The sequence below is a fragment of the Danio rerio genome, chromosome 4 (assembly GCF_052040795.2).
Source record: "Danio rerio strain M-AB ecotype USA chromosome 4, GRCz13ab, whole genome shotgun sequence".
Classification (NCBI taxonomy): domain Eukaryota; kingdom Metazoa; phylum Chordata; class Actinopteri; order Cypriniformes; family Danionidae; genus Danio; species Danio rerio.
In genome coordinates, this window is record NC_141024.2 from 21,831,452 (window position 1) to 21,847,819 (window position 16,368).

General features: G+C 37.4%; 1 protein-coding gene across 10 annotated transcripts in view; it reads left to right on the forward strand.

Annotated features, from left to right (window-relative positions):
• The window catches only part of syt1a (synaptotagmin Ia), a 325,144-nt gene that overhangs the window by 280,430 nt on the left and 28,346 nt on the right, over positions 1-16,368 (forward strand). For all 10 annotated transcript variants that reach the window (XM_087246495.2, XM_087246494.2, XM_087246498.2 and 7 more), the window contains 1 exon segment: positions 14,365-14,537. In XM_087246495.2, coding sequence (XP_087102621.1) covers positions 14,365-14,537 — 173 coding nt within the window.

Below are 16,368 nucleotides of genomic sequence, written 5' to 3' on the forward strand. Positions count from 1 at the left end.
TTTATCCAAAGTTACATCAGATTACATTTATCCATACTGTAACTGTAAAATAAATTTCAACTTACTCCTGGAAACTCATGACCTTGTCAACTAGACTGTCATGTTCAACAGGTCAAGCTACACAACTGACAAGACATGTCAAGTTGTGTGTCCTCTGTCTATGTTTGTGAGGTGTGATGTGTTTTGCGGGATTTGTGTTGTTTGCCAGTTTGTAGAAAGCCTCATGGTTGGCAACAGGAGGCGAACTGGAGCAGCATGCCAAACACATCACCAGCCAACAGATGACAGATGGATCTGCTTGCCCTTCCATTCTGCTGACCTTTGACCTATTACCATCTCCCTCTCTTCCCTTCTCCCTGCTGCCCCAAAAAATGGCCCATAGGACATCTGAAGGTTACCAGGCCTGTCAACCCAGCAACTCTGAAATCAAATTATGTAAACAAACAAAAATAAAAGGCCAGCCCTCTCCGTCTGCCTGCTTCACATTATAAAAGCCTGTTGGAGCAAGACATAATCTCATTTAAAACAAGTTAAAACTGCATTATAGCAGTAAACAGACAGATGAGAAAAGACATTTTCCCTGCAGAGTAGCAGAGAAGCTTCTTTTAAATTTCTCATTTCTAAAGCTAAGAGGCAGTAAGACATGCATTATTTTGTGAAAGATAAGATTTAAAAGCTATTTTTCAATGAACACTGCTCTTTTAAATGATTCTGTTCATCTTGTTAATCCAAAATCTTTTCACAAATATATTAATAACATAACTGATTCATAACATAATAATAGTCATTTTTATTGATTATCAAGTTAGCAAATACAGTGACTTTTGACTGTCAAAATGGCCATTTAATAAATGTAGCAAAGAAAAAATGTATTTAATGTATTTAAGTATTAGGTATTTAATAAATGAATTGTAAATAAGTGCTTGGGTAAAACTTTTATAGGTAACGTTAGGGTTATTAGCTAGTAAATAAAACACCTTTTTTCAAAAATGTCACTTTAGACAATCCTTTGGTTTTTAACCAGGTACATTTTCTTTTGTGTCAAAACCAACTAAACCCACTGATGCTAGTTTTGCAAAAACATTTAAATCCACCTATTGAGACAAGACAGTGTAGTAATTTGTTGAAAATCACTTAAAATGCAATTAGAAATTATTTTACCAAACATAAAACACCTAAAATTTAAATTATATAAATTTATCAAGTAAGTGGTGGTTCATTATGCTGTGGTAACCCCTGATAAACCAGGGACAAAGCAGAGGGGAAATGAATGAATGAATGAAATCTGTCTAGTAAGTGCATTAATCAATAACATTAAAATTGACATTAGTTAAATGTTAATATTATGTTGTCATTTCTGATATTTAGGATTTAGATTTAATGTTAGTAAAACATGTAAATGTAAACATTGCAAAAATTGTAAACTAAGCCACTTAAATTTAGATAATGTAGTGTAAAAGCATTATGAAACATCAATATCTGTGCATTGTACAATGATATAAAAAGCTTAATATAAAAAGCTTATCAGGCGTATTGGTAATATGAAGTAATACAAATAATGTCTAGTTTTAAACATTATATTTATCTTTTTAAAAAATAGCTTACATTAGCAAATAAAACACAAAGTCTACTGGGCAAATCCAAAAAAAAAGGGGATGTCTTTCAGACACTTTTAAAACCTGTCATTCATTTATTTTCACCATACTCAACGTCTTTTTCTCTTTTTCATCTCTTGTTTATCCTCATGGCATCCATGCGGGATAAAGGAATGGCATCTTAACTTCATCTTTCGTGAAATGGAGTAGCCGTTTAATGTATGCAGTAGTAAATTCACTCATTCAAAGTAAGGTCACTGCGTGAAAAAAAAAAAACGTTATGACAACGTAATGCACATATTTTTGAGGTAAGGGACGTTTTCATTTGCCATTTACTGACAGTTGGACTGTCTCATCCAGTTCATCAAAATTAGTAATTTAAAATGTAAAGCGGAATAAAACAGTCTCCTCATGTAAGCCAGCTTATCAGTGCTGGTATTTCTGAATGCGCTGACGTTGTCATTTAGATGATAAATATAGCAAGGATCAAATGTAATTTAAGTAACCCAACAACAGAATGTCTGCTGTGAAGAAGGAGGTAAAAAGAAACAAAGCAAAAACGCTGAGTAGCTTCACAGTCAGCAGTCCAAAAATGGCAGAAAAAGTAACACGGTCTAGACTGCGAAATCACAGTGGAGAGCTCAATCTTTCTTCAGACATTAGGAGAGGAACTGCAGGTATCCAGAGAAGCAGTGCTGGGGCAGCTTAAAGCTGAGATAATGACTTTGTTCAATAATATCAAAGAAAATATTTTCTCTCTATGCAAAGAAATGAAAGCAGACATTCGGGCTATAACCAGTGAGCTAGCATGTCTTTGTTACTGCATTACTATGTGGATAAACTCAAGTTACTCAAATCATTGTAATTATGTGTCTTAGTAAAGCTGTTTTGTAATGTATATATATTTTTTGTTGTATTCTGAAGAAGAAAGTTAAACGTATGTTTAAGGGAGCTCAGGTACATATATTTGTACCATTTTTTTGAACCTGGAAGATTGCACATGGCTAGAACCAGGTGAAAAGAAAACTCTGCAAAGTCAACATCACATACAGACTGTTTTAACCCGCCAGCCTCACCAACACAATTAGATAAAAACTGGTCAGAATATTAAAAAAATTAGTTTCAAGGGGTCACTAGTGGCTGATTAATAATGATAAAACGTGTTTGGCATGCTGTCCCGGAAGAGAACACTGAGCTTATAAGATCCTCAAGCCCTGTGCTCCCTCCCATTAGCCAAAGGAGGAATTTGAGCTCAGGTAGATTTCGAGAACTCCCCCGACTTATTTATGGTTAAGGAAAGATTATAAGGATAGCTATAGAGAGATATACAAGTTCGTCTATGGTGCCAAGTTGGTAGGGTCAGTTTACTTATGTCGTGTGTTTTTGGACTGTGAGAGGAAATCAAAGGGTGAAACTCATGCAAACACAGGGAGAACATGCAATTGATTTTGAGTATCTATCGATAACAAAACCCGATCCAATACATAAAAAAAGAATAAAGAAGAGTGAAGAAACAGTCCTAGGATGGTAGTTTTTTTAAATTCATTTTAACATTCAAAAACTCCGTTAACAAACAGAGCTCTTCTGTGGGGTCGCTTGAACAATCAAGTAATACATTTCTTAAATTCTTCATTTTTGGACTGTAGTGCAGCAGTAAATATAAAAAACTAACATAAAAACAAACAGCACCTCAACTTAAACCCTGACAGGCAATCCCAATTGTATATATCTCACAGTTTGCTATGGCAATGTTGTCGTCATCAACTTTATAATACCTCCAGACCACAGACATACTTGCACTTTCTGCTTCAAGCTGCTTCCATGTTCTACTTTGCCAACATTTAACCAATAGCGCCTCTGCAACAAAGTGATGTCATGCCGCACACGTTACTGTTTCTGTGTGAAGTCAAGAAAGAGGTCTAACACTGTGCCACCGCATAAATATAGCTGTGTTAAAAAAATAATACATATATATTGGAGTCCTGATCAGGAGGCAACATCCGATTCCAATAGAATCTGAAACCATGTGATCGGGCCCGATTTTCAGTCACGTGATCTGGACATCCCTAGTACTAACCGCTGTGCCGCCCAATCTAGCTAAAGGAGAGAGGAATAGAGTTGGGAGGGGGGATTTTTCACGACAAAGATAACTGAGGTTAGAAACTCTGGCTAATTATAGTGAGTTAGGAATTGTCTGATGATAAAGAATTTGTTAGCTAATGCAGGACCAGCTATAGTCAAGCACGTGAAATTAGTTTATAAATAGTTTATGAATAAACGTGTGTACATAAACAATGTAAATATTTATTTATAGACAATGCCTTAACTAAATCTATTCTGTGGAAAACACTGATTTTCAATCACAACAAGTGAAAACACTTATTTCTTGGTAATAAAAAAAATCTAAATGAGTATCATTTTTTTTTTAATTCAAAAGAAATACTATTATACAATAAAAATTAATATTAACACTTTATTCAAACCCATGCCTAGAAAATCCTTCAAAATCGTTTCAAGGGTTTCTTTCAGTTATTTGTTTGTCACTTAACACATTATCTTAACAAATGGGATGACAGATACCCGATTAGCAGTCAGCAGATGAGAACGTACAAATGAGATGGCGAATGAGGGTTTCAGTTTGTTTGTTGTCCCTCAAAGCTGTCGTCTCTGATATTGTGAGCACCATAATCAGTGATATTATCAGTTTCCAACCAGAGTCTCATCACTGGTGTCACTTACCATCCCAACAAAACGAACATCACAGACCAAACAGCAGCACCGTCTGTAATAACAAAAGATACCATCTCATATGAATGCTGTTGACAGAGGATATGAGAGAGGTGGATATTAATCTGCTGGCAATATCTCATGAACTGTTATCACACTTGTCTTTTTCCCTTCAAATATATTTTCTTATATGAGGCTTGTGGTTTGTCATTAAATCATACGGTATGGTTTCCACCTTTCAGAATGTACGAGTTTCTACTGACTAGAAAGGAGAAAATAATGTGTAGACGGTCATCCTAATGTGGCTAGTGGCTCTTTCACCTGCTTTTTAACAAATCTGCTAGGTGAATTTTACATCGCCTAATTAATATACATGAGCCAGGCTCCCTTTTCAGATTGTTTCTCCGCCTCTGAAACTTTACTAAATGGATATTGAAATTACCACCTATCTGCTGGACTGTAACGTAACCACATGGCATGATAAATCACTTCCAAGTAATTTTCTTTAACACAGAGAGTATCTTTGGAAGTGCAACAGGGTTGTCTTTCTCTCGTGCTGAATAACATGCTCTAGTACCAGGGTTAATTGACCAACGGCGTGCTGTCAAAACACATTAGTTTGGGTTGCCAGTGTGTGGCGTATTACACCGATGGATCATTTTCTCTGCACTCGGCCCGTGCGCTCACAATCACGGCGCGCTCTCAATCAAATCACGCCTGTTAAGACATTGAGTTTCTCGTTGCGTTTTGGCGTGTTAACAAGTGTGAGAGTGGGTAACCGGGCCCTGCGGCATGCCGCCTGGGGATAGATTATGTTACTGTTAGCTTCGCGTTAGCAGGCAACACAACCTTGCTGGTCAGAGACGCTCACATTACATTCTGATCAGACAAACAGTGGGATAATGAGCCCCGAGCTGCCCAAAGAGAAGCCCAGCATGCTTTCACTACTGCTGATGACCAGTTTACTCTTATTTTTGCAGTCTATTTAAATGAGAGATGGACCATTTATTAACTTTATTGTTGTTGTTGGTTTTAAGAAAAATGCCATCAAAACATGCCTATGCCCTTGCAACTATTTCACCTCACAGTTACTTTTTATTTGTAGCTTATGCATGTATTTGTTTTTTAGTATGCATGAGGTTGGTAAATATACAGCAATATTGAATTTAAGGTTAACTATTCCTTTAAACTGTAATTAAATAATTTAAATAAAAAGTTAACAAATACAACACTGGGTTTTAATAATGATTTAATATGTGTTTATCTAATTAACTAAAATCAATAAATTCTGTGGAAGTATTTTCTTTTGTGTTATCTAATATAGACAACTTATATATACACACTCACCGGCCACTTTATTAGGTACACCTTACTAGTACTGGGTTGAACTCCCTTTTGCCTTCAAAACTGCCCTAATCCTTTGTGGCATAGATTCAACAAGATACTAGAAATATTCCTCAGAGATTTTGGTCCATTTTGCAGTTGCTGCAGATTGGTCAGCTGCACATCCATTATGAAAATCTCCCGTTCCACCACATCCCAAAGGTGCTCTATTGAAAGTTGGCAGTTGTGTTGACACAATGTTCAATTGGTCCTAATGGGCTCAAAGTGTGCAGAGAAAATAGCCCCCACACCATTACACCACCACCAGCAGCCTGATCAGTTGATACAAGGCAGGATGGATCCATGCTTTCATGTTGTTGCCAAACTCTGACCATACCATCCGAATGTCACAGCAGACTCATTAGACCTGGTAATGTTTTTTATATTTTGGTGAGCCTGTGCGAGATGTAGCCTTAGTTTCCTGTTCTTAGCTGACAGGAGTGGCACCCGGTGTGGTCTTCTGCTGCTGTAGCCCATCTGCCTCAAGGTTGGACATATTGTGTGTTTAAAGATGCTCTTTTGCATACCTCGGTTGAAATGAATGGGTTTTTGAATTACTTTTCTATCAGCTGAAACCAGTCTAGCTGTTCTCCTACAACCTCTGGCATCAACAAGGCATTTGCGCCCACAGAACTGGATATTTTACCAAGTCACTTAAATCACCTTTCTTCCCCATGCTGATGCTGAGTTTTAACTGCAGCAGATTGTCTTGACCTTGTCTACATACCTTGAGTTGCGGCCATGTGATTGGCTGATTACAAATTTGTGTTAATGTGCAATTGGATAGGTGTACCTAATAAAGTGGCTGGTGAGTGCATGTTGTGGGTGTGTGTAACAGTTAAACTGGTTTTATTTTCCTTACTCATTTTATGGATTTTTTTATTTATATGACATATCCAATGGAAATGACTGACGTGTTTTATGAGATTCTTTCTGTAGCTTTGCAGGAGTCATTTTTTTCACAATTTTTCTGTGGGTGTTGTAAAAAAAATAATTTGCATATTGACAAATCTAAACACCTAAAGCTTCAGACTATATGTCAGCCAGAATCTACAAACTTAAATAAACTCGTTAGTGAAAATGAAAAAGAAAAAAAAAAGTTTTGGCATGTCACTTAAACTTTCTGTCAGAGAATTCTGTCAGGTTTGCAGTAAAAAATAGCCTTGTACATGGAATAAAGGACATGCATATTTATGATGTTTTCATATGAATGCGTTTTTCCATTTTTGCAGTCCTGCACTGCAAGCAGACGATAAGATTCTTGTGTAAATCTGAGATGCCAATCTCAGAGTCCTTATTGTCTGGATTCCCTGGCATGGCTTCCTAAAGCAGCTTGCTACGATTTTTGTGCAAGCCCAGTCTGATAAGTCTGATGCTGTATTCTTTTGTCTCGGAAAAGGTGGAGAGTGCACTCCAGATCTTATTCACATACTCGATTGGATGGGGTCGAGCCAGAAGGACTCTCACGTCCTCGAAAGCAATAGCGAGATGGCAGACTTTCTATGGCATCTACCCCCAGTCGTGTCATTGTTCTAAGCAGTGTTTGGCTTTGAATTGTGCACCACAGCAGTCCTGGATTTGAGTAATATTCCTCAGTGATTGGCTGTGCAGTCACACAGTCCAGCTACAAAACCTCATTTTGTGCTACTTGTTGAGAGTTTATGTGTGCATGTGCACAGCGGAACGAGAGATAGCTGCTTGAAGTTGAAGAGCACATGCTTGCTCTGCAATCCCAAAGGACAATAGACACTTACACAATTGAGTTAATTAGAAAATGTTTCTATTGCTTTCTGGGTCTCGGGTTCTTTTAATTAAGAAACACAAAAGTGTCTTTCAGAATAGGACATTTGCTCGATGAAGAAGATAAGCGCTTGAGTTTATTGCATTGGATGGTGCAACGTTAGACTTATTTGCATTTATTAGTGCACACTCAATGCAATTTCACTTCTAAACAACTTAGCCTGATATGAGAACGATTTTATTTAGTTTATTTTTTCTCTCTCTACAATTATAAAAGTAATCTAATTGCTGCCGCAGACTGTGTGATTAAAAATACTGCTAATGTACTCATAGCAGTCAATTTGCTCTGACTCAAGCTGTGCTTGTTGTATTAAACATAATTTTTTCATAAGCTTTCATTATAAAAGTGTCAGAGTTGCTCATTGTCTGTTGTAGCACTAAATGGTTCTCACCATCGACCTTTACAGGTCTTTAATATGAGCTCTGCGCTCTCTTGTGAGATGCTGCATCATGCCATTTGGAGCCAAGGCATTTCAATTCACGTTGAATTCTCATTACTTAAAATTTGACGTTAAATTTAGTTGATACAGTAGTATTTTAATCATTTGCTTACAAAAAAAAAAAAAAACTTGCAGATTAAAATGTATAATCAATTGTACTACCTACCTCCAAAATAAAATGGAACACTAGATTATGACTTTTAATTCAGTATTTATTTGCCTTTTATTTATTATTGAAAAAAAATGAAGGTAAATGTTTTACATATCTATTAAAGTATATTAAGAGGAGAGGGACATTTTACTCTTCTTAAAGAGTTGGGTGGAGCTAAAGAGCTCTTTTGGTCTGTTGGTCTGCATTAATTTCGCTGACAATCATAATTGTTTCAAAAATTATTTGAATTAATAGAAATGGACAAGTAAGTTCAACAAAAGCAAACCTCAAAAATGTATTTAAAGGGTTAACAATTAATCTAAAAAAACCAAAAAAAAATGTATGCAAATTGTGTGCTCAATAGAATCACTTTGATTTCAAATTAGCTAAATTCTACTAAGCTCCGTCCAAAGAAAGATTTTAAAATTCATATCTCTTTGTTCTCATTTGTACATGTAGGTGTTGGGTTTATTTATACGTTCTTAAGCTGAATATACTTATTAAGCTGATATGTGTAATACCAAGTTAAGTGTTACCTAGATTTCTTTTATCGGTTAACGGTCAAAAATTACTTAAAATCAGAACAGGTAGGTTTTTGCCCAATATCCTGATTTCGCATAGCATGTAATGTCTTTATTGGCATTCTGGCAGTTTTATTCATGTGCGCGTGTCTGAAGTGAGGTAAACGTCACACATACAGATTTCCTTCCAAATGTTTTTCATTACCTATTTCACTCCTACCAGTCCTTACTGTGGACATGCATCCAGCTTGAGCTTGAGATTGGGAGTGGTGGTAATCTTTCAAACACTGACACTTTCTTTTCTTAATAAAGCAAAGAGATGTCAAACAACAGCTTATATTGAGAAAAATACTATATATAATATATGATCTGCCATTTTTGAACTACTGAAAGTGATGCTTTGGCTGTTGACATTACTGCCGGAGAGAAATCGGGCAAATCTAATGTAAGCATATTTTCTGTATGGATAGTTTACTGATTTGCATGTAAACACATATAAACTGGTTTGTCACATAATGTGACTGTTGGTAGTTTTTGTCCATGTAAATGGATTTATTGTCATTCTGCTGTACATCAGGTACTTATCTTGACAAAATATGTATTACCAAATTTCCCAGTTCAGTTTGACATGTTTTAAAGTTGGACATTCTTGCATTCAGTTGCACATTTGGAAGTAGGACATTGACAGAAAATCAGTCGTGTATTCCTGCATGACACTGCTGTTGTGAAACGTCCAGTAATGATAGTACTTGAAGCAAAATGATGGTTCACCGGTGGGTCTAAGTCCAGGATGGCTCAATGCATTCTGCAGCTTGAGTCCCTTGTGGCAGGGTTTGCACAGAGATGAAAGGGGCTCTTTATTCCCCAAGTGATTTGATATTCAGGCCAGTAGTGGAGAAAAGAGCAGGAGAACAGGTTTTAACAGGTTTGAGTAAGGGTCTGAGGCTAGACAAGCTTCAGGAGCAATTATGGTCTAAGCCACGAGCTTTCAAAAAAGATGGGGCAACTGCCCAATAAGAGTGGCCTTTAAGATGGCTGACAGATTCTCCTTTGTTTGGAAAGAGTTGAAATGACAGGGCTTTGAAAAAAGCTTTTAGAAAGCCAGGCAAGAGAGTTTTTTAGTTTCTTTTTTTCACCTTTATTTGTATTATTTTTTTTTCTTTTCATGTCTCTAACCATGCCAAAATGTTATGTCAAATGAGCAAAACACATTTACTCGGCTATTCAAGATATGCAAACTAACAAATTTAAAAGTCAGCAGGAAACACAATTGACGAAACAATTTTCTTTAAAAATATGATGTGGACATTTCTGCTGAATAAATGGTTTTATTCAGCCGAACTGAATATATTTAAAGTGCATTAAAAGTTTGCTTCAATTGTTGACTTGACAAAACCACTCATACATTTAATTCATTTGGTGCATATTTTAGTACATTTGAAATAACCTGCTTATAAATTTGTCCTTAAATTCAAATGAACTCAAATTTGGTTGTTAACATAAGTCTTTCCATGTGCTAGAACAATTAATTGATGTGCTGGTTTATTGATTGATCGATTGGATAGATGTTGTAAAGCAGTAGTGAATGATACTGCGCTAGGAAATAAAAAAACAAAGGGAAAAAGTAGTGTTGTCACCTCCATTACCCCACAGCCAAAGCGAGGCCGTGGGCTGATGATCCCAAAGTTACTTTAGACTATCACTCACTGTTTTTCCTCAGAGGAGAGTGCTTATCGATTTTGTCAACAGCCAATTGATTTTTCTTTCTTTCTCTCTCTCGCGTGCTCTCTTTATCTTCCCCGTTCTGTCTCTCTCTCTTGGATCTTGCTGTGGGAAATGTGTCCTGTGGTACCAAGTATAACCCTCCTGGGAGACAGAAATGCTAGCATTTATTTTAATGTTTCTCTACTGCCAAATCAAATATGAAGTCTCCACACCATGACAATCAAAACAAAAGACGTGTTAAACTGAAGGATGTTCAGAGCAATAAAAAACTCAGGATATCAATCTTAACATCAAAATGTTATCAATGAACAAATGTACAATTATTAACAAAGATAATAAAACTGCAACAAATTCATTTCAGATTGATAGTGCATTGATTAATATATTGTAAAAAATCATCAGTTCCTGCCTTATTTGTTGGCTGTCATTATATATAATGTCTATAATACATCCATCTGTAAATAGAATTAACCATTGTATTTTCTATAACTGCACTTATATAAAACTTTTATCCCGCACTGCTATCGCACTCCTGGTTAGACCTAAACTGCATTTCGTTGCTTTGTATTTGTAGTGTGTAATGACAATAAAGTTGAATCTAATCCAATCTTATTTAATTATTTCAAAGCTTGACCAGTTTCTTTAAGTGCACAGTCATGTGAGTATGCTGAATATACAGCTGCTGAATACAAGATGTCTTTTGCGCACTGAATCTGACATAATTTATACAGTCCTTGACTCCGCATTGTCCCGAAGCAAATCAAGCACATTGAAATCTGGAGTGGGAAAATGTGCTCTTTTCTTCTGGGGAAATCTGCTTTCCTCAAAGTTGCCATTCGGTTGCCAGGTGTTTGTTGGGTTGCGCGCAGAAGCCATAATTACTGTATGAGAATCTGAATGCAGGATTCTTCCACCACATCTGTCTACCAATTATTCCCAGCAAATGTTGGTTCGGGGAGGAAGCTTCTCTGGCATCTCGGAAACTGACATTTTCGTATCTGGTGCTTGTGCTCTGTTGACGCATGCAGTTTTAGCCCTGCTGTATAGAGGCGTCGCTCTTTCTCTTGGCAGGAGGCTGTTAATCTTGTCGAAAAGCTGAGGAGCTCGATTGTCCTCCCTTGACAGCACTCGCTGGAGTTTGGAGCTGTATTTATAAAGTCAGGACTAAAAGAGGAAGTACTATTTTCAGTTACTCTAGCACAAAGTCTATCTCCGTCCTCCATGGATGTCAATTGCTCACAGATATTTAAAACAAGTATTAAGCAGCTTGGTCAATGTGCATATTTGTTTAATCTTTATTAAACAGCATTCTTTATTGTGTATTCGGTTCTGTTTATTTAGATGTCCTTAACAATCAAATAAATTCAGTGTTGTGGGGGATTGTTCTAGCAGTGTTAGGCTCTAAATGTCTTTCAAGGGTGTTTAAATGGCAAGTTGTGAATGCCAGCGGCTCCTGTTTTCAACTAAATTGGCTGATTACTCTCACTAGAGCGTTGCAGCATCTCTGTCTGAGCGAAGATCCTTAATCCTGTGAGACCGGCAGACATGAAGGTCTCTGGCAATTGATCAAAGGGCGTCAACCATTAGACTGAAACTTTTTACTTTTTGCCTGCTTCTTTTCGGAGAGACATTGAACCGTAAAGCAGAATACCTACTTGGAGTGGCTGTCTTGATAACAGAATTTTTTAGTCATGCGAGTACAGCTGTTATTTATTTAAATAGATGAAGTTTGATAAATGAACTGTTTGCCTCTTGGCAGTTTTGGTGAGATTAAAACAAACTCTGGGGTGATTAGTCTGTTCATGCGGTTCATTTGAGTTAGTGTGAACACTGCCGTCCAAATCTTGGTGTGCAGTAAATAAGATGATCAAGCTGGGACTGGATCTGCTTCCAGATGTGCTCTTTGAATAAAATATGAATACAGCATACACCCAAGACATCTGAAGGAACCAAAAACAGGATATAATGTCACAATATGTGACCATAAATTGGACAAAGTGCTTGCGATTAGGGTTGGCCGGTATGGTGTTTTGCATGGTGAGATCTGTGCGGGACAGAATTTTTTTAATCTCGCTCCTGTCTTTGTTCACCTGCTGCCTGATCCGCCCCGTTTCCTACCTGACCTGACCGTTCCCGCTAATTTTAGATCTGGTTTCCAAAATCCCACATTAAATTTGGGTACTACCAAAGAAGTCAGTTTTGTTTGCCCCTTTGTGATGAGACATGAGTGCCCAGTGACATGAGGTGTGGTTTGTGGCTGGTGAGGCACTTACTGTTTCAAAGTCAGATTTACAAACAGATCCTTTCATTATATTTGTAATCTATCGATTGTGTTTCATATATCATATCAGCATTATTTTTATACACATAGCAGGTACATATTGGGCCAAGGAAAGAATATCAAATGTATAGCCATTAAACATGCCTCCCAAAAAAAACACCCAGTTGGATGCTACAGAGTCCAGACAGCCTAAAACAAGCCACACAGCACCACGGCGGATGCATGCGCTCTCTCACTCGCTCTTGCTCTGTCTCTATCTCTCGGGAGCACTACATTGTTAGACCGCCCGCTCCCATTTAAATTATACCAGAGTTACCAACTGATACTGCATTTTATTTGTAAATTTATTCCCGCAGCGGTACAGCCGTGGGAATGCAGACCATCTAGTGTGATGTCATTACTGTTTCGCATTGCCGAATTGAAACTGTGAATGTGGGTACAGAATAATTCTGTGTGCATTATTGCTTATAATCTTAAACATTTACTTGTGGCTAACAGCCTCCCTCTGGGTCCTAATGCCTACTTGGTAACAGGACTTACTCACACCTAGTTTCTGTAAACCTTGGACTGCCAAGCAGCCTCCCGCTGGGTGCTAGTGCCTTCCACATGACAAATTTATTCAGGGGCTGCTGTTGCACTGATGATAAAGCAAAAAATGCTAGTTCTATCTAGGAACAAAGCATCAATTGGGGTCATACAATTGCAGGTCTGTGTGTGAAGAAACACACAAGCAGAAAAGATAATGCATCAGCTCAGCCAGAGTTTGAATGTATCAGCAAAATGTTTGCAGCCCTACTTTAGGTCCAAATAAAAGCAAAAGGCAAGTCTTTTTTTATTTCTTAAATTTTTAAACGTATTCATTATAAGCCCTTTTGTTTATTTTTGTAATAACTGCCTAAATAAAGTGAAATAAAAAATGTAAATGAAAAATAATATTACTCGTTAAATGAAACGGAACACTGGTTATACCACGCTCCTTTACTTGTGGTGTTGCAATATTGCAATACAATTCAAACCAGTGTAAAATGCATCTCTTTAGAGCAAACCTTCGTTTGTTAACATAATGGAGGAATTCCTGGCAAAGTTTTGACTCCTGTAGACCACATTAATCTTAATATTCACTTTTAAAAATGGCAGTGTGAATGCAATGTAGCCTCTTTTAAGTATATATTTTTCGTTTCTGGTCCTGAGTGAATAAACAAAGAGAACTACTCTACAGGTTTACACCCTTAAATTATTTCATCCGGTTGTATTTAGGTTAACTATTCTTATTTCTGTTCATTTATTTTCCTTCGGCTTAGTCCATCATGGGTCGCCACAGTGGAATTAACCGCCAACTTATCCAACATATGTTTTACGCAGCAGATGCCCTTCTAGTTGCATCTCAGTACTGGGAAACACCCATACACACTCACATTCAAACAGATATACTATGGCCAATTTAGTTTATTCAATTCACCTATAGCACATGTCTTTGGACTGTGGGGGAAACTGGAGCACCCGGAGGAAACCCACACGAACACGAGGAGAGCATGCAAACTCCACAGAAATGCCAACTGGTCCAGCGACCTTCTTGCTTTGAGGTGACAGTGCTAACCACTGAGCCTCTGTGTCGCCCCTCTTTATTATGTTAAAACAGAATGCCTACCAGATATTTAAAAAAATTGATGATTTCTCATTAAATCTACGGTTTGAGTTTTCATTCAAATCATGAAGTTTCCCCTGTGTTTTGTCTCTACAGTGCCATCATGGGCTATCGTTGCCATTGCATTCGTTGCTGTTGTACTAGTTGTCTCCTGCTGTTTCTGCATCTGCAAAAAGTGGATATTTAAGAAGAAGAACAAGAAAAAGGGCAAAGACAAGGGCAAGAATGCCATCAACATGAAGGACGTGAAGGACGGTATTAAAACCGAGGTAAAAACTTTTACTACTACTGCGGGATTAGCCTCATTCTTTAGTTGCATGAATTCAATATTTTCATAAGTATAATTGTACTAATGCATGAAGGCAGTTAAGAATATGAATAAGACAACTCAGTCTAGATCTCGTCATCTGCTGACGATGATGATGTTGTTTCACAGCTGACTTTAATTGCAGGACTGCAAACCTGGGCATGTTACAGTTCATTAAAGTATTGAGCTTTTCTGTTTTTCTTGCATTTAGCTTAATTCAGTGCTGCATATGGTTAACTGTGCTATGAAGTGGTATCAACCCAGAGAAATGACAGTAGATAATGAAAACAATAGAAGAACGGACATTAATGCAGCTCGCTTTTTCCCCCGCACACCCACAAATTATATGGAACACTGGCACTTTAACCCTAGTTAGCATGCTAATTCCATTAACAAGCTCGCAATAGTACACTTCTAACAGAATAATTGACAAAGTCAGCTTAATTCGCAGTGTAAGGACACTGGCTTTGAGACCATGCCAAGACCACTCAGATTCCAAATTAGAGACATTGATTTTCGAGCACAAAGCACAGTGAAGAGGAACAGACACAGATAATTAGCAACACTCTTTTAAAAAAACAGTGTGCCATTCCAGAGTGTCACAGTTCATCAGCATCAAACCAAATCTGAACACTTGCTGGTGGAAAAAAAACTGATATACAGCAGTCGCAATATGATGTTCTAGAGACAAAGGAAATAGTTATACGCTTTGAAATAAAGACTCATATTTTGCAACACAACCCTGCTGAATAAAATAGCTTCAACATAACCTAAGGCTATATTTAGCTGGTCTCCTGGCCTAGCCAACCTCGTTAGGCTTGTCTCTTTAATTTTGTTTAACCCCTGTGCAGTCATATGGACATTTTTTTGTCTTTTTCCATTTCATTTTTTGTAATAATTTTGACTGTGTTAATACATACAATGTATATTTGTTGGCTAAATATGTATTTTATTGAAATTGTAACATGCCAGAGTCAAAAGCTTTCATAAATCTATTTTACACTCAAAAATAGTTCCTCTCAGGACCTTCAGGCCAAAAACATTCCCATTGAAAAGCATTAAAACTGCAATATTTCATCCTAGTCATACATTTTATTTACAGGATGCCAATTTGGTTGCAAATTCTAATCCTAACTTGTTTAAATCAGTGTTTCTCAACTATGTTCCTGGAGGCCCACCAACACTGCATGTTTTGGATGTCTCCTTTGTCTGTTACACCCATTACAGATCTTTCAGTCTCTGCTGTAGAGCTAATCTGAATCAGGTGTGGTTAAGGAGACCTGGAAAATGTGCAGAGGTGGTGATCCTCCAGGAACATGGTTGAGAAAACAATGGTTTAAATGAACGCACAGGAGTTAGAGGAGTTTGGGTGATTTGTCAGGTGGTTAAACAACTGTTGGTTGGGAGAGCAGCTAACTATTATTAAGCTAACAAACCTGTTCATTTTAGTAGGGAATCAGCCACATATAGATTCCAATACATGTGCTTGTTGGCTATATAAGAGAGGTCAGTGAGTCATCATGCCTTTATTTAGCCATTTAGCACAGATATTAGCGCAATACACAACAATCAGACCGATATGACACAATGCAATGTCCTGCCCAACACAATTATTTGTTGTACTGTCAGCAGAAGGAGCTTTGAGCTTCACAGCAGTCATTTCTCCTGGTGTGCCCAGACTCATGTCGCCTTTGTGTGTGGTTGTTTTAATTTGTGTCTCTTCCTTCCATGTCCTCCTTATCTATGTTTTGTCTGATGACTTTGCGGGATTGCCACTGGCGGTAGGTTCCCAA